The sequence below is a fragment of the Phoca vitulina genome, unplaced genomic scaffold, assembly GCF_004348235.1.
Source record: "Phoca vitulina isolate PV1807 unplaced genomic scaffold, GSC_HSeal_1.0 scaffold4, whole genome shotgun sequence".
Classification (NCBI taxonomy): Eukaryota; Metazoa; Chordata; class Mammalia; order Carnivora; family Phocidae; genus Phoca; species Phoca vitulina.
Genome location: NW_022589707.1, coordinates 45617893 through 45641226, shown reverse-complemented (window position 1 = coordinate 45641226; position 23334 = coordinate 45617893). Strand labels below are relative to the sequence as shown.

The window sequence follows — 23334 nt, the reverse complement described above, 5'->3', positions numbered from 1 at the left end:
ACAATACATAGGTTACCTGAGATTTAAAAAAATACCTGAAATCTTGCTTCCTAGGAGATTTTACAAAAATGACAAATATAAATGTTAATAGAGATACCTTCTAGCTTCCAAGTATTCTCAAATCATTTCAAGTGTGTGTGTGTGTCTATGTATGTGTGTGTGTGTGACATACGTGTAGAGTTATTCTACAGGGAAAATATCCTGACACTCTCCCCAAGCAGCCCAGAGATGGGATGATAACCTATGCTAAATTATGACTCAGACTAAGTTTCCACATTCTGTCTGCAGATATACTCGTCACTTGGGGTTTGAATAATTCACAATAGCAGTTTTATAGAAGCCTTTAAAATCTGAGTAACAAGAGGATAGTATGGATTTTTAGAGCAGCACTTGATAGCTAGCCCTGTTTCCTATCACTGTGTCTTCTCCTCCCAAATTCCTCTTGTAGGAAATTCACATGTTTGAAAATACTTCTTGATTAAATTAAAACCTAATTTATAAACTGAAGTTACTTGAAAAAGCTAGCTCTTAACTCTGAATAGACCCAGCAGAAGTATTCTTCAAATTTAAAAAGTAGTGAAAAAAAAAAAGTAGTGAATACTTAAAATTCGCTAAGAGTAGATCTTAAATGTTCTCACCACACACACACCCATGTAACTATGTGAGGTATGGATACGTTAATTAGCTTCATTGTGATAGTCACTTTACAATGTATACATATATCAAATCATCCCATTGTATACTTTAAATATATATGGTTTCTACTTGTCAATTATACCTTAGTAAAGCTATAAAACATTTTTTAATAAAAAATTTAAAAAGTATAAAATAATATGCTTGGAAAACGGAAAGGCTTCAAGTCAAGGAACTCTGTAGCTCTTTCCAAATCTCTTTTGTGTGTATGTAAATGTGTGTTTACAGATGTGTGCACGCCCATGCATGCATTTGTAACTTCAGGGAGGGCAAAGCAGTAATAAAAGAGGCAGCCTGAACATTTATGCAAGTTAGGGAATGAAAAATTCCTAGTTAGCGTAGCAACTGCTAGATCATATGGCATGGGGGCAAGGAGATACAAGCAATGTAAGTAAATACTCTTGTTTTTTCACGTTTTGTACATTCCTTGGTGTTTTTAGAGAGGTACACGTTTGGTCTCTGCCGTAACCATCTCAGAAACCTCATTTCACAGTTTGAAAGCAGACTGGGAGAAAGGTAGGATTGTGTCACTCCTGGTTCACTGTAGAACCATAGAAGGTTGGTATTAAAATACATCAAAGGAATTTAAAATGCAATGAAATATTGCTAACTCTTTGAGAGGCAAACAAACAAAATTAGAAGGTAAAAAAAAGAGAGACTTGGTTAAAATAAGAGAAAAATAAAAATCGTTGCACAGTATCGGTCTTTCTCCTTTTTTTTCTGGGGTGGGGCTGGGGGTGTGGGAAGAGAAGATGAACTGAAAAGAAACGGAAGTACTTCAGGGATAATACAAAAACATTTTCTATTTTTCTGAGTATCAACTTGCACTTCGGGTACCAAAGAGGATTGAAATCATCATAAACAAACCTGCCTAGGTAAGATCCTTACTCCATCAACTGTGACTCATTGAAGATTGAAAGCTCGTGTCTATTCTTTACCAAGTATGAATTCTCCCAAAGGCTTGTCTACATACACTTACAAACTGGCTGTTGTTGATGAACCTCTTTGTCTTTTCTGCTTGTCATTTCCAGGTGAATTCCCTGTAGTACAAAACCTTTCATTTAAAGCTGAAAATTTCCAAAGAACTGGAAGCCTGGAGCTGGTACAACTTCGGATTTGCACCAATTTGGTTTGGGTGCGTGAACTGGAGAAACATTTCAAATCATCCACAATTGCCTTCTCTACTGGATTCAGGTCCACAAATATTGATTGAAAGCCTAGTGCTAAACACTGGGGATAAAAGTCCAAATAAAAATGGGGATTACCCTCAAAGAATAAATTCTTTACAGGAGAGATATAAATCTGCATTTTTTTAAATTTTATTTTATTATGTTATGTTAATCGCCATACATTACATCATTAGTTTTTGATGTAGTGTTCCATGATTCATTGTTTGCGTATAACACCCAGTGCTCCATTCAATACGTGCCCTCTTTAATACCCATCACCAGGCTGACCCATCCCCCCACCCCCTCCCCTCTAGAACGCTCAGTTTGTTTCTCAAAGTCCGTATTTTTTTAAGGAGTGGTTTGGAGCGAGGCTGTGGATAGTGGTTCATTAATGAACTTAGCCGGTATAAATAACTAGGCCACTTTCTTGTTACTTCTAGGAGTTCAAGGCAGTAGATCCAACATTTTTTTAGTTTGTCATTATTTGGGAATTGCATTTCTCAATCCTCCTCAGGACATTCTGAACTCAGAAAAACAATTCCAAATATTTAATGACTTGACATGAAATATAACTATGATACCCTGAGAGCAGAGATACTTCTAGCTGGATATGCTAGATCAGCCATCTGTCCCATATCAACGCTATTTCACAAAGAGTAAATTTTTAGAAGTTCTATCGACGTGAGTATTTTTAGAACATAAAAGAACAGAATGATTCTTGGCATTGATAGGCACGTTCAATCAGAGTAAAAAAAGCTACTGAAAGCTTCCTGGGTAATCGATTGTTATCTGCTATAAAATGGCAACAATTTCCCAAAAAGTGTTCAACACTCAAAAGCATGGATGTTGCTGAATTGGGGAGGGGGGTGGTGCTAGAAGAATTTCAGAGCTAGAAGAAATCTTAGATCTCTAATCTCCTAACCTTATAGATGAGAAAAGTCAAGCTCAGAGGGGTAATGTGATTCATTAAATTTGTACTCAATATATTTAATTTGGAGGAAATTTGTTAACAGAATTTCAATTCCTCCAGAATACAATGGATTTTTTAAAAATGTCGGTAACAAAATAGTAAATTAATTGAAGAAAAATTTTATATGTGATAGGTAATCAAGAAATTTCACTTTTACATTATAAAAATAAATCCCAGCTATGTTAAAGACTTGAGTGAAAAGTTCAACTCTAAAAGAAACAGAGAAAATAAAATTGAATATCTGGCCACAGAATGGGGAAGGACTTTTTTATTTTAAGGGTATTTTTAAAAATTAAAAAATGTAGAGTGCCTGGGTGGCTTAGTCGTCAAGCGTCTGCCTTCAGCTCAGGTCATGATCCCAGTGTCCTGGGATCGAGCCTCACATCAGGCTCCCTGCTTGGCGGAGAGCCTGCTTCTCCCTCTCCCACTCCCCCTGCTTGTGTTCCCTCTCTCACTGTCTCTCTCTCTGTCAAATAAATAAGTAAAATCTTAAAAAAAAAAAAAAGAGATCCCGGTTCAGCAGAGAGTCTGCTTCTACCCACCCCCCTTTCTGTGCCCCTCCCCCGTTCACATGCTCTCTCACGAACTCTCTATATAAAAATAAATAAATCTTAAAAAAAAATTTAAAAATGTGAAGCAACAGTTTTGCATATATATATACACACACACACACATATACATACATACATATATGTAAAGAAATAAGAAACAAATGGGGGAAAACTACATGCAACAAACAGGATTTATACCCTTAATAATATAAAGAGCTTATTCAGATCAATGAGGAAAATTCCAATGGAAAAATGGGCAAAGGAGGTGAATGGGTTATTTACAGAAGAAAGATAATGGATTGATAGAAATTGCAAATATCCAACCTCACAAGAAATATAAATTTGAACAAGATAATACTTCCCCCCATCAACCTAAAAAAAAATAATTAATTTCTCCCCCTGAGAATCATAATGCTCAATGAAGGTAAGGGTGAGAGCATTACAAAGCAAGTACTTTCATGTATTGCTGATGTAAGTGAAAACTGGCACAAGCTTTATGGAAAGTAACTGAGCAAAAACATAAAAGAGATTAAAACAGTTCAAACCTATAAGTAGAAATTACTCAGCTAGGAATTTATCCTTAAGAAATATAAAATTAGGTAAAAAGTTTTCTAGAGATATGCATGTCAGATCATTTGTAACAGCAAAATCTTGTAAACATATTTTTGCCCAAATGGAAGGGTGATTAAGTAAAGTATGCCATGAAAACATAAGGAAAGACTCATAATGTATATACTGATATGGGTAAGGGAGGGGGAATCATGGTTAGTTTTCACTAAATTTTTCTTCCTTGTAGCTTTCTATTATTACTAAGTTCTCTGCAAAACGCATGTATTACTTCTACAAGTAGTAGAACAATTTTAAACAAAAAAAATCTTTCACAGAAATGTGCTATAAATTCTAGCAAGTTGCCTGATCTCTTGTTCTTGACTGTTAAACACTTATAAACCTCTTCAAGAAGCTTGCTTTCAAAGTGCTCAACATCTCTTGGCATCAGGGAAATCCAAATCAAAACCTCAATGAGATACCACCTCACACCAGTCAGAATGGCTAAAAGTAACAAGTCAGGAAACGACAGATGTTGGCGGGGATGTGGAGAAAGGGGAACCTTCCTACGCTGTTGGTGGGAATGCAAGCTGGTCCAGCCACTCTGGAAACCAGTATGGAGGTTCCTCAGAAAGTTGAAAATAGAGCTACCCTATGACCCAGCAATTGCACTACTGGGTATTTACCCCAAAGATACAAATGTAGGGATCCGAAGGGGTACGTGCACCCCGATGTTTATAGCAGCAATGTCCACAATAGCCAAACTATGGAAAGAGTCAAGATGTCCATCGACAGATGAATGGATAAAGAAGATGTGGTATACACACACACACACACACACACACACACACACACACACACACACACAATGGAATATTATGCAGCCATCAAAAGGAATGAAATCTTGCCATTTGCAACGACGTGGATGGAACTGGAGGGTATTATACTGAGCGAAATAAGTCAATCAGAGAAAGACATGTATCATATGATCTCACTGATATGAGGAATTCTTACTCTCAGGAAACAAACTGAGGGTTGCTGGAGTGGTGGGGGGTGGGAGGGATGGGGTGGCTGGGTGATAGACATTGGGGAGGGTATGTGCTATGGTGAGCGCTGTGAATTGTGTAAGACTGTTGAATCACAGACCTGTACCTCTGAAACAAATAATACATTATAAGTTTAAAAAAAAAAAAAGAAGGAAGGAAGGGAAAAAGGAAGGGGGGGGGGAATCGGAGGGGGAGACGAACCATGAGAGACAATGGACTCTGAGAAACAAACTGAGGGTTCTAGAGGGGAGGGGGGTGGGAGGATGGGTTAGCCTGGTGATGGGTATTAAAGAGGGCATGTATTGAATGGAGCACTGGGTGTTTTATGCAAACAATGAATCATGGAACACTACATCAAAAACTAATCATGTAATGTATGGTGATTAACATAACATAAAAAAAAAAGAAGTTTGTTTTCAGAAACAAAATCAATCAGTAAAACAGGTCCAGAGCTACATACAATATACTATTTTAAAAAAAAATATTTTGTAGTTGGGGCACCTGGGTGGCTCAGTCAGTTAAGCGTCCAACTCTTGATCAGGTCATGATCTCAGGGTCCTGGGATGGAGCCCTGTGGTGGGTTCCCCACTCAGCTGGGAGTCACAGCTTGTCTCCCTCTCCCTCTGCCCCGCCCCCGTGCTCTCGCACTTGCACTCTCTCTCTCTCTCATAAATAAATCCTTAAAAAAATTTTTTGTAGCTAGAAAGTGGGAGGAAGGGAAAATGGTAAATGCCAACAATATGTAAGCTTCTTTAGATTTGAGATTTATTATCTTTTGCCTTTTATGATTTATGTCCTTTCCCAGTCATAACCCAGGAAGTAAAAAAGATGATGCTTAATTTAGCAAATGTCTCAAAGGAATGTGAGACAACAATTCTCTGGAAACAAATACCTTATTCAACGTATGCCCCTTTCTTTCTTCCCCGTGCAGAGTGCTTTTCACTTTCCTGTCTTTGTTTTCTCCCTCACTAACTAGAGGGTGCCTTTGGGGCTCAAATCAGATCTTGTGCACTCCTGTTCTATTTTGTGTGGTGCCTGGTTCATAGGTGCTCAACAAACGCTTTTCTCAATGAAGGAAGGCAAGACTAAATTAATCTTAGCCAGGTATTTAAAAAATTTGCTCTATATTTGAAAAGGACAAAGTTCTAATGAGCTTAAAAATTTGGCCCTCAACGAAGTTAATTTTATGTGTAATGGCTGTAAGCTTTAGCAGTAAGCTAAAGAGCTATCTGGCTGCTACCCATCCTCACCTGGTAGGATTCTTTCTAATCATCTCTATGAGCTCAAGCATGGGAATCCGAAATAAGCTGCTAATGGACAAACTAAATGTCTGATGAGGGATGCTGGCTTCTGTCTGATGATCTCAGTGCAGTTAGGTAAGTTACCGAATTCACCAGTGTTGATGGGTCACCACATTCAACCAAGGAATGCATATTCAATTCACTCTGGGTCTTCCATAAGCCTGGGCTACCTAACTCTTGTTTTTAGGGACCCCCAGACTGATATGCCCGCAGCCTGCTCCCCTCTGTCACTCAGAAGGAAGAGAAGTTATTCCTGGCTTTTCTATTCTGGACTGAAGTAGTCTCAAAACTTAGGTTTAGGCCAAAAGGGACCAACAGAAATCTCTTTCACTACATTCTTCCCCAAAGATTCTGAAGTCGCCAGATGTGGTACATAAGAGCAGAGGTTGGGGCAAAGATGCAGCAGTGGCAAGCCATAGCAGGGCGGGCACAGGGGAATAAGCAGCTGCAGGTGTTGAGTATACCTAGGGCCCTCTGATCTTCAGTAACAAGGATCTTTCCAGGGTGTGGTGAGCTTTTCTCAGGTCTATGCATATCTCTTCCCTATGGCCAAGATTATGAGTAATACTGAAGGACAGGAGTTTGAGATTTACTGAGTTGGGACGGAAATGGAATCTACTTAAAATTGAGATAAGTCAGACTTGATTACCAAATTATAATGGAAATGGCATTTAATAGTTCAACGAGTCATGAAAGGTTTCTGTCCACAAGCATCTGGCATTAAAGTATATGCCTCAGAAGACAATCAGAATAAAATTGGCTCTCTGTTTCGTTCCACGGTTTCCTCTCTTGGATTTTAAGTCTGTATTCTGCCTCATCCAAGCTCAAATCCTTCCCTTTACCACCTTGATGGCTTATCCCTTAACCTCAAACCTGTAGGTATAAATCAGCACCAGCTTGGGCCCATGTGTGCTACCGTGTCTGTCATTCTGTTTTCTGTAGCTCTACTCACTCACATCTTTTAACGCTCCGGTCATACAAGTTACTAGAGGAAACAGTATTATCTCCATGGCTTCAATTACCCTCTTGGTTCCCATGTTTTTGGAGTTGTATCTGAGTATTGTTTTAATACTGAGTTTAATTTTTGGATCTCTGACTCCCTATGGGTATTTAATGAGAAGCACTGGATGATCCCATTTATTTTTTGCTGACAAAATTTTTTGTGCCTTTCAGGAGTTGCTGTGTTAATTTTCTGATAGGGTAACTGCGAATAAGCAGGGGAGAAACAGTTCATCAGAAATATTTTATGGGGGCAAGGGTCATTTCAATCAGGCTAGCCTCACTTTAGGTCCCCACAAAATCCATCTTTAGGAACACATATAAAAACACAAAGAGTGAATCGCAACTTTCTCTAACAAACCTGAAAGATCTCCAGCTATTATTTTTATTGATTTTTTTGGCTTCTGATAACAGAGGTTAAAAGGTATCTATTTTACTAAAAGAATATTATCAATGGAAATTTTTCTAACCTTTCCTTGCGATTAACAAACTCCCAACAGAATTAATGGATTGTATAGTATTTATTGCCCATTTTAGAGGAAACTCTTTATAATCCTATTTAGCAGGTGCCAGTTTTTGAACGCAAGTTTTTTCTTACCCAAACAATCAAGACACAGGATATCTAAAGTTCTTTCCAATGGCTATGACTCTCAGAGGAAAACTCCAGGATACTCAGACTGATTGCAAAAAATAATGCATCATCACAATCCCCCGACTTGTAATAACAGTAAGTTCACTGAGCAGGGAGAAAGTGATAGCATCCATCAAGCATAAAATTCAGTTTGGGATTTTATTATGCATTGCCATTTGGGGATCATTAGACTTCTCTATTCATATGAGTATCAATATGAAGCTTGTTTTACCTTTATAAATCCTAGCTAAGGCAAGATCATGAAAGGTTTAAAGACTCATTTGCCTAAAGTACCATTCTCTCTTCTCACTGACTGCACAGGGCCAAAATTTTACCTTGCCATATTCTACCCTACCCCCACCTTTGCAATCACCAAGATACGCTCTTATGACTCATTAAGTTTTCATGAGCCTCCTTACAAATCCCTACCCCCAAGCCACTTCCTGCCATCTTAATTGTCTTATTATCACCATTATTCTCTCCCTCTATGTGTTTCTTGGATCTCCAGGAGCCCCTGATCTTTTATTCTGACTCAGCTTGCTTCAATCATGCCCAGCCATTCCTGGAACCTGAATAAAGAGGACATTTACAAGCGTTTGTTAAAATTGTTGAGCCTTGTTCACTTAATCATATACAAAGGTACCCTAAATGAATCTACATGCCATATCCTATTTCTCCATTTTTTTAAATACAGTAGGAAAGTACTTGAAAACAACAACAACAACAAATTAAGAAACCTATTCCACGTAAACCTAAGTGCTGTACATCAATTTCTACAGACCAAAACAAGTCTTTTCTGCTTCAGCCATGGAATGGACTTTTTTTTTTAAATGAAAGACAAATTTTTATGTAATGAAAATTAAGAACATGGTCATGTTTTAAGTAAAATACAGGTATTTAATGTGATTTATCAGAGAAATATGTACTGTACACTTGCCCACAGTCTGTTATGTTCTGTTATGATATTTTAAGCAATCTTCTATTTTTGCTATCTTAAAACAACATTTAGGGCTGCTGTATGCCAGATGGAATTTTTTCCTTTCCATCCATTTCCCATTGCAAAAGGAAAAAAAAGTTCTTTGCATCTTACATGGAAATCTTTTCTACATTTGTCTTCCTCATCTTTATCAACTGAAGTATCTGAATCACTCAGAAATCACCAAACTTGGGCTGAATCAGTATGAGGTAAATATCATACAGCAGAGTGTGTATTTGGAGTGAGCATACAAGCCTGTGTGGTATTCACTAACGGAAGCATTCATACGACATGCAAGCTCAAAATCCACTTCTATAAAAACAGGACCAAATCACAGTCAACTTTTTTAAGAAACTGATGATAGAGTGGTATATTTTAGGGTAAAGCTAATGAACTAGAATTGAGCTATAATTGGACATTCTGTCTTCCCAGGGACTTAGCTCAAGTCTGGACTTGAGCTCCTCACATGAAATCCTTAGTTGATGCTGGGGACTGCTTCGTGTAAAACCAACAGAGAGGACCACGAGAAAAGGGAGTGAGCGTGACCCATTCTTCTCCTACAAACCCATTCCCAGGGTGCAGTAGAGCAATCTCCAAAATTTGAATGTAATCACCTTTTTCTCTCTTGCGTATTAAATTCACAAGAGCTCAAAGGTATTTTGTGAATAGCACACAGTTTTTGGGTGCCATGCTCCGGCCACTTGGTTCTGCCTCTGGAGCTGCAGCATCCCTCTGTGCGTGAGCCCTTCACATCGTCCTCACCACACGGCGCTTCCTCCGCCTGAAACACCTGTCTTTCCTCACTTCTCCTCATAATGCTTCCGCCCTTCAGAGTCTGTCTTCCTCAGGGACCTGTGCATGTCTCCCTAGACCCGTTGAGCTCCCTGTGACAGGCTTCCATAGCACTCTGCATAACGCTTATCCCCCAGGTAACCGTGAATTCAGCCTCGGAATTTCCTGCAGTGCTAGCTCTCCAAAGGCAGTGATGTATCAGGGCGTCCCGCGAGAATGAAAGCACATTTTAAGTTGGTACCTATGTCTCCCTTCTCCCTGAGATCTCTTCACGTTTTTATTTCTCCAAGCCTCAGTGGTACACAATTGTCATGAAAGACTGTCTGTCTGTGAAGGATTGTCCGTCTGTCTGCACATCTTTTCCCTACCTTTTTGTCATAAAGCATCCATTAGAAACTCAAATGGAACTCAACTACCAAAGATTTCCAGTGTGATCTAATCAGACAACCATCTGGAAGGTAATAATATTGTTTTATTAATTGTAATGCAGATCAGGCCTTGATGGGGGTAGAATAGGAAAGAATGTAAGGTTGCTCAGGGTCTGGAGTGAGATATGCCCACGGAGGGGGCCATAAACCAAAGAAAAGTCACCTATTTCTCGGTATCTCATTTTAATGATATCTCAGACATTCTAGAGATGATATGGCTATTTTAATTTTATAAGAATAAGAACTTAATAAACCTAGGCAGCAGCATCTGTCCCAGGGGGAATACAAGATCTTCAAGAATGTGATTTTGATAAATCTATCAGAGCCACTACCACTTTTCCTAATTGGGCCTTTTAAAATAAACTTGAGTATTTTCAGAAAAATAAACAAATACTCTAATGACAAATCCCTCTCTTCAAAAACGCTGAAACTCATTTTTTAAAAATAAATGTCAGGACTTGCAGTGGGCTTCTTGTGGGAACTTAAAAATATAGCTAATGAGCAGATGGCTCTACCAGACAGCATGAGCACATCGCTTTCACGGGCAGCTTGGCTGCCATTCTTCTGGTAAGTAAGTAAGTAAGTAGATAGATAGATAGATAGATAGATAGATAGATAGATAGATAGATAAAAATCCCAACAAAACTAGAATTTAAAGAACGCATGGAGGGAACCAAACTTGTAAAGCTTGCCGTCTAATGGAGAAGAGCACAGATTGTTGCATCTGTGAAAAATGTTTATCAGAGGCACTTCCTTCTCTCTCAATGCCTGTGAAAGTATTTAAACACTTGATTAAATACTGTCTTGGATGATTCCTTGTTTTCCATGTGTGAATTCTCCCCGCCCCCTCCCAGCTCAACTGTAAACTTCTTAGAGGCATGAACTCCCTTCTGCCATTTTTGTCTTATTCTGTGGCCATATTAATCCTGATCGAAAATGAACTAAAACTGATGTTCATTCAAGGCAATCTCTCTCCTATGAAAAGGTACTTTAGTACCAAACCAACACAAAGTCAAGATTCTGTTATTAAGAAAAACAACATCTTTTCTATATAGCGATTTCTCAGTTTATAGGAGGGCAACTTAATATATGATGAATTGGCTATCACATCTGAATCCCGGCTTTCGTTATTAAGCAGTGATGTTGTAAAACTCTGTATTTAAGTAGTTTCTTGGTTAAACGAAATTACTGATAAACTTTAAATAATGCCATGATTGCTCTTAACTTCACTAGATATATAATGCAAGTTTGAATAAAGAATGGTAAAACCACCTTTGCTTTTAGTATTTCATATAGAGTAAAAACAGGGCTTTCACCTTATACTTAGCCTTATTTTTTAAACAAAGTAAGAGGCCAAACAAAAGTTGGAAAAAGGCAGAGACTAACTTTTAATAGGTGAAATAAGAGGGACAGCTGCCAGGATACCCCAAACCACTTCTCCCCTAGTCGTCCGTGAACAAGGGACCCTTTGACGTAGGCAGAATTCCAGGATGAGGCTGCAGGAAACAGGGAAAAGGAAGCCCCGGTCGAGGCTGAGTGATAGGGACCCTACCCTGGCAGCGGGCTATGCCAAGATTCAGTTTCAGCAAAATCCCCTTCCCACCCATTTTTCAGAAGTGAATGAGAAAAGGGGAAGGAAGTAGGGTGGGTCCTCAGACTTAACAAAGGAACTGAAGAAAACGGGTGGGGGGAGGGCGGGCTATGGGCCGAGTCCCTAGGGAAAGGGCTGCTTAGCACATACATTCCACAGATCCACACTTCTTCAGTTTGGAAATGAGGAACTCGGTTTAGCAACCACTACTGGCATTTCTACTCTCCAAGTTAATACACTATAAAGCTACATGTTAGGAAAAAATAGTTCTGGTTTTCTGGTCAAGAGTATGGTTGTATTCCAGGAAAGAAAAAAAAAAGGGGGGACCCACCTCTAGATAAATACTTTAATACAGTTATCTCACAGATACGAAAATATGAATAGTTTACTTGCTTTTCAAATCTAAGTTAGGACTCAAACTGAGCAAGCACCTTAGCATTCTCTTTTCTCTAATCCTTCCCGTATCTGCCACCACCATCCCTTCAATACGTAATTGTTCTGTCTCTTTCCTCCAGGGTGGTCCTGGCCATTCCTCTTTCTTGGGATTATCATGATTCTTGTTGTCCTGGTTTCCTGTGCTCAGATCAGCCCTCCCTCCAGCAATGACTGTGGAGAGAAGATACATCCCAGAAGCCATCCGACTTGAAGCCATCCGACTTGAATCCACTCTTAGCCCAGCTCTGCCTAGTCACTCATCAGCCTCAGCTTTCTAATGTGTCAAACTGAATGTCATCATTTACCTCACAAGAGCCCCCCGCTCCTTCCTCCTTTTCTAGGAAAACTAACAAAACCAAGTCATCAATGATTTCTCCTTACATCTAGAATGAAGTAAAACTTTTCAGCCCTCAAAATCCTCCATGGTCTGGTCCCAATATCATCAGCTTGCCCCTTGGCCCCACTTGTGGTACGCTGGTGACACAGAATGGCTTCTGATGTTCAAAAACACCTTGACTGGGGCACCTGGGTGGCTCAGTCATTAAATGTCTGCCTTTGGCTCAGGTCATGATCCCAGGGTCCTGGGATCGAGCCCCGCATCGGGCTCCCTGCTCCGTGGGAAGCCTGCTTCTCCCTCTCCCACTCCCCCTGCTTGTGTTCCCTCTCTCGCTGTGTCTCTCTCTGTCAAATAAATAAAAATCTTTAAAAACAAAAACAAAAAAAACACCTTGTACTTTGACAGCTCTGTGCATTTTCTAATGCAGTTCTCCCTGCTAGCAATGCTTTTCTTCAATTTGAATTGTTTAATTCAACCCAAACCTACTTTAAGGTCCACATCAAACTTTACCTCCGCCGTAAGAGAGAATCCTGTTTCCCCAGGTGGAAATTCTTCTTCTACCGTCTCTGTATATCTCTGGGGATTACCAATACTGTCTCCTTGTATCTCAGTTATCTGAGTCAATGTCTTCTTTGCACAATGTGACTATACTTCTTCAGGGTAGCTGCCACATAGTTATTCTGAATCCCCCATGACATTGGCTTTACTAAAGGTATACTCAATGAATAAATAACCGAGAATACTCTAAAATAACAGCATGGTAATACCAACTCAGACTATATGGGTCAAGAGAGCATTCCTGAAATCACAGTTAATTCTGAAGAAGGCACACACATCATTGCAGCAAATGCCAAAGCTTTGGCTAAATAATCCAGTTCATTTGGGGGCTACCAGAGATTCTGTCTGCCCAAGGTATTTTCAAAAGGTCTGGTCTGAGAAGATGGTTTATGTAGTTCCCATGCTAGCCAGAACCCCCACCTCACAATTTGCCAATGAGATAAACACTGTGCGCTTTAGCATGTATCTCAGACACCTGAAACATACTGCAGGAACACAAAAGCAAGGTAAATGTCTTGTAGCTTTTTGGTAAAGGGGACCAACCCCTCTATTGCGAAACATAACATTCTTATGTCTACCATTTAATAGAAAATAACACACATTCCCACCTCCTTGTTACCAGTCATCAAATCCTGCCGATTTTGCCATCTATGATCTACATCTACAGCCTTACCACCCTGGTTCAGGCTTTCATCTTTCACCTGACTCACTACAATAGTCTTCCAAGGGTTCGCTCTAACACTTTCCTCTTTTCCACTCATTTCTTCCTCTAAGCCAATGCCAAAGAGATCTGACAAAGACTCCGTCTGATTGTGCTACTTCCCTTCTTTGATGGCTTTCCTTTGCCAGAAAGGCAAGTCTAAACTCCTTACAGTGGCTTACCAGGTCTTATGCAGCTGAATGCTAACCTCCGTCACAACCCACTCCCCCTTTATTCCCCATGAATCACCCAGTGCTCAAGTCATGTGCATTCTTGCTAGTCCCTCTGTCTTCCAGGCTCTGCCCTGTCCCACCCTGTGGGGGCCATTAGTCAGCCTTCCAGGTCAAGCTGAAAGTCCCCATTTGGTAACACATGCCCCTTCCCCTATTAATACAATTAGATTAAGACTCGGAAATGTGATGCCTACAAAAGAAGTAATTACTTTAAAGAGTTAATGACCAAATTTTAATCCCACTATCATAATGTTTAGAAGAAATAACCAATTTCTGTCCCCTTCCTAAAGTTCTCACATAATGATTTTCAACACTTAGTAATGAGTGTTGGCTAATTTTGCCGACAGCTTGTTAATGTAAAATAATACAACCAAGTGCCTCCTGAGAAACTTGTGGTAATTATACATTTAAATATTTTTCTTTCAGAAATATCTGGGCAAAAGCTCAGAGTGAAGTGTGTCTCTCACTGGCTGCATTTATAATCATGGTCTTGACCAGTTTGAGAAAATATGAGAAATGCCTACTCAAGAAAGCTTGAAGCTCCTTCTATTTGTAACAAGATGTACCAGCAACAAAAGCTTTATTCTTTTTCTATTCAGTAGTACTTTAAAGTAGATTTCTCATTTTGGCACATACATATTTAAAGGGATGTGGTATTCTAGAACTGGAGAAGCAATGTAGTTTAGTTTAAAAAAACAAAAACAAAAACAAAAACTCCATGGGTAACTTAGACTCTAACTCAAATTTTACCATTGTCTATTTAAATACCTTTGGCCCAGGAACGGCAGAGGAGGTAGATGAAGCATTTTAAAATCATCAAAGAAAGGAAATCTGTATGTAACTCTGGGGTTTGGTCATTATTGGTACTGTTATTACAAGAAGACACTGCGGGCCTGGGTTTACATTAGGTAAACTGCAGTTTCCTCTGCACATCCTGCGCATTATAACTGAGTTTTCATGAGCCAGAGCAGGTGACTACCACTGAAAAGAGAGCGAGGGCGGGAAAGAGGCAAACGCTGTACCCACCTCATGAACACGGTGAACTCCGTGGGTAAGCAAAGGTGGAGCTACATCAGATGCTCAAGACCTAAATGAGTCAGATAATCCACCAGATGGTTTTTGTTCCTAATACATTATTGCAATAAGTGTAAACATCTAGTATCAAATAATCCACAGAGTGGAACACGATATCAGTATCAGTCTCAAGAGCTGATCAGTTCAACTGCTGTCATCCTGCAGGAGGGACATGGCAGAATGGCTCAGATTATATTCATCACTAAGGAAGAAAGAGCCTGAATATTCACCTCTCCTTACTCTAAGCTTCAGGAGGAAAAGTCTATGTAGCAAATGTCATAATTCCAATGCTGATTTATACACCATCTTTCCTCTCAGGAGCATAAACACTGTCAGAGCTGCTAATGCATTCACATCATGACATTCATGCAAGAAGTAACAAACCCTAGTGTTCTATTTTACAGTCTTCAAATGAAGGACTAAACCTTCATTTTAGATAACCGTAGGGACAGTACATAGCAACAGTAGATAACCATAAGCAAAGCTGTAAATCTTCTACCACTAAATTTCTGCCTCATGTTAGAAGTGTTTACAATTACCAGCACCAAGTTTGGATTTCTTTCTTTCTTTTTTTTTTTTTAAAGATTTTATTTATTTATTTGAGACAGAGAGAATGAGAGAGAGAGAGAGAGAGCACATGAGAGGGGGGAGGGTCAGAGGGAGAAGCAGACTCCCCGCCGAGCAGGGAGCCCGATGTGGGACTCGATCCCGGGACTCCAGGATCATGACCTGAGCCGAAGGCAGTCGCTTAACGAACTGAGCCACCCAGGCGCCCCCAAGTTTGGATTTCTAATATATATTTGGGGGGGGTACGGTAGTCTCATTAGCTTTACCTATAATATTCCGGATTGAACTAAATACAAGGCAAAGGCAATACTGATACCTTTTAAAATAAGCCTAAAGTTGTCTGTGGCCTAAGGCCGATGATTTCTAGCCTTGGTGAACTAGTACTCTACTATTGGTTTGGCTTTGAAAGATCTTGCCCTACCCTCAGGCTGTCACTGGTCCACTGAATTGAATATGCAATTCATTGTAAAATATATCATTCATTTTAAGGACCACTAGGAAAGAAAAGTGCTCACAGTTAAACTATGATGTGTTTTCCTATCATCAATCATTAAGACTTACTCTGATTTCTGAGATGCTAAAATGTGGGGGAAATATGCATTTTGAAATCAACAAAATATGGCATATGAAAACTGTTGCTCTTCTAATTAAAATGAACCAAAAGGAACACTGTTCTGAGAAACTTAAGTCACACATTAGGATACTGAAATATTCTAAGGACATGGCAGAGATGAAGAGTCAGTCTTTGATACCGTCAACCGTCAGGGTGCTTTTAACGATTTAAACAAGTCCCTGGAATTTTCAATAGCACCTAGTGAAGTGAAGGCTCCTAAGATGTCCACTCTCACTTGAAGTCAATGGTCACCCCTGAAACAGCTCAGTTACAAGGCTTTGAAACTGCTTGATTATTCTCCCCCTTGAGACACCAATTATTGATACTTGTCCGATGTTGCACTGTGAGAGACATGTTATGTTCAACTAAACAGCCTGCCCCCTTGAACATCTTACCTTCCTGCTCAGTAAAACCCTGGTGTTTGTATTGGGCCTTAGGGCAGAAAAATCATGAAGCAATTTTTCCCCTTTGGAAGGGGTTGGATCTAAAATTCCAAGGAAAAATTAAAGTCAGAGAAAGACATGTTTATAAGCACTGAAGAATTTTCCCCTTCGTGAGCAACCCTGGATAGTTGAGCACTGAGAGCGTAGTTTTACAAACAACCCCAAAAAGTCAGACAACAAAGAAAGTGGTGCCATTGTACCGCCAGCATGAGGGCAACATTCTCAGTTCTAAGGCTCGATCTGAATTACTGCTTTCAGGAGAATCGAGCAGAGCGTCCCTTTCCTCCAGTTTAACTCCATGCAAACAATAGAACTTTTGTTGGAACACAAACATTCATAAGATACTGGGAAAACTCCCTTCTGACTCTCCCACTTGGTGAAAGCATCTATAATCTGTTACTCTACTCTTACCTTTTTCTACTGACTCAGGGTACATTTGTTTGGTAACCAGAGCCACGCCATAGTCAACATAAAAGTACATCAGAATGTTCTTTCAAAATTCATATTCCACAAACTATCTGATGTGGTCAAATTCCCAAAGTGAAACTTGAAAGCCATCAAATCAAAATCATAGACAAGCATTCATAGATTTGCTTACATGTATTCTTCTATTTCTACAAGATTTACTTTTGAGCAGAGTTCTCTTATAAATCCAGTGTTGTAAATGGCTGGCTTGGAGTTATGAGCAGCTATTATTTTTACTAAGGAGGATGATTTTTGGGGGAAAAAACAAAACTAAAGAATTTAAAATATCTTTTCCTTCAAACATACAACAGGCGGAAATATTTTCCACCCCCTTTAAACCTGCGTCCCCAAGAGAAAAAGGGCTTACGTGTTCAGATTTCTCCTGTTCTTTTTTGTCTGTCTGTAGAAACTGACAGTTTTCTCTCGCCAGCTTCTGGACCAGTTCAATTCGTCCGATGTCATCTCTCTCCTGAAGTTTGCACATCACTCCTGCCTTAAGAGTTGGGGAAAAAGCGAAGATATACTTAAATCCGCAGTCCCAGGACATGACACCACTGCAAAATTTGCCTTATGATAAGCTCATCTTCTCTGTTGCCTGGATTAATGCCTGGTCTTGGTCAAATATGTTGCCTTTCCAAAACTGAAATTGAATGATTTTAACCTAGGAAGGTCACACCACAAGTCTTAAAGTTGAGATCATGTATCGGTCCACTTTAAGAGAGAGAAGGGCAGAGCAAACTGAATCATTTGCGACTGAAGTGTGCTTCTGATATGCCAGTATTTGTTCCTGACAGCCTGTTTCCTGTTACATAAGCAAAGCCTCACAAGAGGTTAAAAACTCATGGGAAAGTTAGCCAGGAACCACTCTGACAAAAAGGGTGAAATGATACAGAGTACTAAAAATAACAGTATACACGCTCCTAATTTTTTTGCTCCACCAGATTATTCCACGTACAAATACACAGTTTAACGAGATCACCAGATTTTTTTTTTTTTTAACAACTGGAAAGTTACTATGGGACATTATTAGCAAAATACCTCCAATGTTGCATAAATACGGTAAAAAAAAAAAAAGTTTATTAAAAATAAACTGCAAAAAGAAAGCTTCAAATGTCATCAGGGATTGGAAATGATCCATAAAGCATCACATTTTTTATTATGCCAAAGTACCTAAGTAACAATAATACAAAGGAGGAAAATCTAGGACTTTGATTAGAAAAAAAAAAGATGTTCATTATAACACAAATTGTGAACTGTTTCTGCTCAAATTCTTTTAAAAAATGGTTCATACTGACATATGAGGACATGATCTAATGAAATGTGAAGTTACTCTTGGCAGGAGCAGTCAAAATTTGGGAATCTATAATACAAACTACAGGATTTGAAAGGACTTAGCAACAGGACCAAATATGGAGAAGGGGGACGGAAAGTGATGCTCAGCTTCATGGTCTTAATTGTACCAAAGATACCCATTTTGTTGAGTGGGCATCGAAGAAATGGGATCATCCATGTAAAACAATGACTATTATCTTTATTCCCATGGGCAAAGATAGTTTCTTATCTAGCAGTGTCTCCAACAATTAGGAAGGAAACAGAAAATTCTTCAAGTGGCCTAAATCACAGATTTCCAGGAGACAGCAAGTGGAATTCCTCCCCCAAAGTCAGCTATTTATTTTTAAAACATCCCTCACAAGCGGGCCTCCAGTTCGTCTCCAAGGCTTCTTGCACAGGGATCTCAGGTTATCCTAAGACAGCCTGAGCCCTGTTGGAGAGCCACAGTTGCTGGAAAGTCCCTTACCACACTAGACAAAACTCTGAAATCATTCAACTTAAATCCAGGAGTACTAGTTTTGTCTTTTATTTATATTTTTTTTTAAAGATTTTATTTATTTATTTGACAGAGAGAGAGGCAGTAAGAGAGGGAACACAAGCAGGGGGAGAGAGAGAGAGGGAGAAGCAGGCTTCCTGCGGAGCAGGGAGCCCGATGCGGTGCTCGATCCCAGGACCCTGGGATCATGACCTGAGCCGAAGGCAGACGCTTAACTGACTGAGCCATCCAGGCACCCCTTTAGTTTTTATTTTTAAAAAATATTTATTTATTTATTTTAGAAAGAGAGGGAGAGAGCGAGCGAGTGGGGAGGGGGGCAGAGGGAGAGGGAGAGAGAATCCACAAGCAGACTCCCCGCTGAGCATGGAGCCTGACACCAAGACCCTGAGATCACAAACTGAGCCAAAATCAAGAGCCAGACACTTAACCGACTGAGCCACCCAGGTGCCCCTAGTTTTACCTTTTAAAGCAACTGAAACTATGTCTATTTCTTTTCAATATGATAATTTTTCAAACATTTATTTATTTATTTATTTTATTTTTTAAGATTTTATTTATTTGTGAGGGAGAAAATGAGAGACAGAGAGCATGAGAGGGGGAGGGTCAGAGGGAGAAGCGGACTCCCTGCTGAGCAGGAAGCCCGATGTGGGACTCGATCCTGGGACTCCAGGATCATGACCTGAGCCGAAGGCAGTCGCCTTAACCAACTGAGCCACCCAGGCGCCCTAATTTTTCAAACATTCAAACACCAATATTTATTATATTTTCCTTTTAATATTGCCTATATATGCCCTCCCAGCTCCCTATTTTATTCATTCATTCATTCATTCACTCACTTACTCAACAGATTTTATTTGAGCAACCAACACAAGCTAGGAGCTATAGGTTCTAGGGATATAGTACTGAACAACAACAACAAAAACAACCCCCCGTGTAATGAAGCTTACATTCACTAGGGGATGTGGATTATATAACATATATAGATATAATATATCAGCTGGTAATATATGATAGGAAGGAAAATAAGGCAGGCAAGGGGGCAGAGAAATGACTGGAGTGTTACCAAGACAAGGCATGTCAGGGAAGGATTCTTTAGTAAAATGAGATTTGAATGGAGATCTAAAAGAAGTGAGGAAGAGTGTGTCAGACAGAGGAACAGAAGTGCAAAGGTGCTGAGGCCTGGGTGTGATTGGCATGTTCAAGGAACAGAAAATTTCTGTTATCTAAAGATCACATAGTGTCCTTACAGGCCAGGTAAGGAGTTTGGATTCCTTTTATGAACAAGATGGAAATCTTTTAGAAGGTTTTGAATGTAGGACTGGCATCATCTGACTTACATTTTAACAAGATCGTTCTGTCTTCTGGGTTGAGAAAACATTGTTGGGTGGGAAGAAGCAGCTGAAACCAGAAGACCCATAAGGAGACTGGTCTTCAGAGAAGCAAAGTCTTGGAACTTGTGGTAGTGGTGGAGATGGTGAGAAATGGTTAGAATTTGAAAATTTTCAAAAAAAAAAAAAGAATTTGAATACTTTCTAAAGGTACAGCAACAGATTTTGTTGTCTCCAAGGTATTTAGCTTGAGCAACTGGAAAGGTAGGGTTGTCATTTACTGAGATTGGGAAGACTGGGGAAGAATGTCTGGGAAGGAATATGCCCATTAGGTATCTAAGTGGTGTTGCTGGGTTGGCCATTTGGAGGCTCAGATGCATCAGTGTACTTAAAACCAGAGGAGTAAGAGAGGTTACCAGTGGAGTGATGTAAGCAAAGAAGAGAAGAAATCCAGGAATTGAGTCCCCTGTTTGGATATTGGAAAGACAACAAATAGTCAGAAAAGGAGACAGAGTGGCTCCAGGAGGAGAAGCTGGTGAGTAGTGAAGAAGGTGTTTCAAAGAGGAGGGAGAGAAAAACTGTACCAAATGTTGCTGAAATATCAAGTAAGATGGGTTCAAAATGACGGATTTGACAGAATTTGACGGAAGTAATCGGTGACTTTGATGATAGTTTTTTTTGACCAAAAAAGTGGTAGGGAAAAAAGCTGTATTAGCTTGGGGTTTACAAATAACGAGCAACAACTCTTCTGAGTTTTGTTACAAGCAACAGAACACTAGCTAAAGAGTGATGTTGAAAGGAGTTTTGCTTGCTTGCTTGTTTATGGTGAGGGATGTTCCAGTCTACCTATCTTATTAGAAATCACCCAGACACAGTGAGGGACCTCATGATGCAGATGGAGAGGGGGCATTTTTAGGAGTAATGTCCTTCAGGTGCAAAGAGAGCATAAAGATCTACTATCAGACAGAAACAGGACTGTGAATATTTCACTCACTGTAACAGGAGGGCAGGTGAAGTACAGGGATAAATATGCAGGTAGGCTGGCACATTTGGTGGTGGGAAAATGTGGAAATTCTTTTTTTTTTACTTTTTTTTTTTTTTAAAGATTTTATTTAGTCATTTGACAGAGAGAGACACAGCGAGAGACCTGGGATCATGACCTGAGCCGAAGGCAGACGCTTAACGACTGAGCCACCCAGGCACCCCCTTTTTTTTTACTTCTTAAAGATTTGAGAGAGAGAGAGAGAGAGAGAGAGCACTCGCACATGTGCGAGGTGGGGGAGGAGTAGAGGGAGAGAATCTCAAGCAGGCTCCCAGCAGAGCAGGGAGCTGGACACATGGCTCGATCCCAGGACCCTGACATCATGACCTGAGCTGAAATCAAGAGTTGGATGCTTAACCGACGGAGCCACCTGGGCACTCCTGGAAATTCTTTTCTGAATGCTTCTATTTCCCAAAAAAATAAGTCAAGTTATTAGCTGAGAGTAGGGTATATGAGAAGATGCTGTGGAGATATAAGAAAAGAAGGCTACATGTAGTGGTCATTTCAGTGGCAAGGTTGGCCAATTTTTTTGTAAAGGGCCAGAGTGTCAATATTCCAGGCTTTGTGGGTAATGTGGGCTCTCATGCAACTACCCAATTCTGCAGTTTTAGTGCAAAAGCAACCCATACAATAGGTAGGTGAAAGAGCACAGCTGTGTTCCAATAACACTTTACTTACAAAATTAGGGAGTCAACTGTGGTTTGCCCCCTCCTGAGTGGGGAGGAAACGGGACAAGGGAAGTAGAATAACATTGTCAAGCATTACTAAGGGCCCACTTGATTTTATTTTTAGATCCTTTTAACATACTAGCCATCCTCCTTGGAGCATATTTCTGTTTGTCGGGATTTTAATGGAGCCCATAACCTGATATAATGCTAAATACATGGGCTGATCTTGAAGAGGCACTTTTCATCAATACTAGAGAGGGTACAAGAGGATCAGTGGTGTTAAATATCCTCCTTTAAACTAAAAAGACAAGGAGACTTTGCGGGGTGGATTTCCTACATTACAAATGATTAACATCTTTTAAAAGCTTTGACACTTAGAGGAATAAATTTCTGTTATCTAAAAAATTCATTGATGTCGGCCAGCTAGAATTTCTTCTCTCTCCATCCATGTCATCCTGACAGCGTTTAACATACTGTCCTGCTAGCCGAGAAAGGAGGCTCATGACCCTGCAACCTTAGGACCTGCCCTGTGGTTGTTTATTCCGCAGTGTGATGGATTAGTCCTAATCTCTCGATGCTCCCCAGTGCAGCACCCTGTATAATAGAGGGTGTGTGTGGGATTGGGGCCGGAAGTGGGGATACACAGGAGGAAAGTGTCTTGGAACTAAATAGGCACAAGACTGAGCCTGTTACTTCTCACCAGCACAGGTTCCAGAGTTAACTGGGCTAAGCTCCCATGTGCTCTGATTTGGAGACGGTCTTTGCTTTGTATGTATATGGGAGACAGACCCATATACATTCTTTTATTTTTTAAAAAAGATTTTTATTTATTTTAGAGAGACAAAAAGAGAGAGTGTGTGTGAGTGGGGGGTGGGGCAGAGGGAGAGGAAGAAAAAATCTCAAGCAGACTCCATGCTCAGTGCGGAGCCCAAAGTAAGGCTCAATCTCACAACTTGAGATCACGACCTGAGCCGAAACCAAGAATCGGATGCCCAACCAACTGAGCTACCCAGGTACCCCATCATATACATTCTTTTAAAACAACTGATAGGGGGCGCCAGGGTGGCTCAGTCATTAAGCGTCTGCCTTCGGCTCAGGTCATGATCCCAGGGTCCTGGGATTGAGCCCCACATTGGGCTCCCTGCTCAGTGGGAAGCCTGTTTGTCCATCTCACACTCCCCCTGCTTGTGTTCCCTCTCTCGCTGTCTCTCTCTGTCAAATAAATAAAATCTTAAAAATAAAATAAAACAACTGATAATATCATTAGGATTAAGAGGGTGGGACCGAGTGGTGAAAACTTAAGATACCTTAACTATTTTTTTGGTTGCTGTGGGAACATGAGTGTTTAAG

At 40.0% G+C, this 23334-nt stretch overlaps 1 protein-coding gene across 5 annotated transcripts in view; it reads right to left on the bottom strand.

Moving 5' to 3' along the window:
- RAPGEF5 (Rap guanine nucleotide exchange factor 5) overlaps positions 1–23334 on the bottom strand; it is a 508053-nt gene that overhangs the window by 83317 nt on the left and 401402 nt on the right. For all 5 annotated transcript variants that reach the window (XM_032401958.1, XM_032401959.1, XM_032401957.1 and 2 more), the window contains one exon: positions 17486–17611. In XM_032401958.1, the coding sequence (XP_032257849.1) occupies positions 17486–17611 (126 nt within the window). The remainder of the gene's footprint in view (positions 1–17485; positions 17612–23334) is intronic.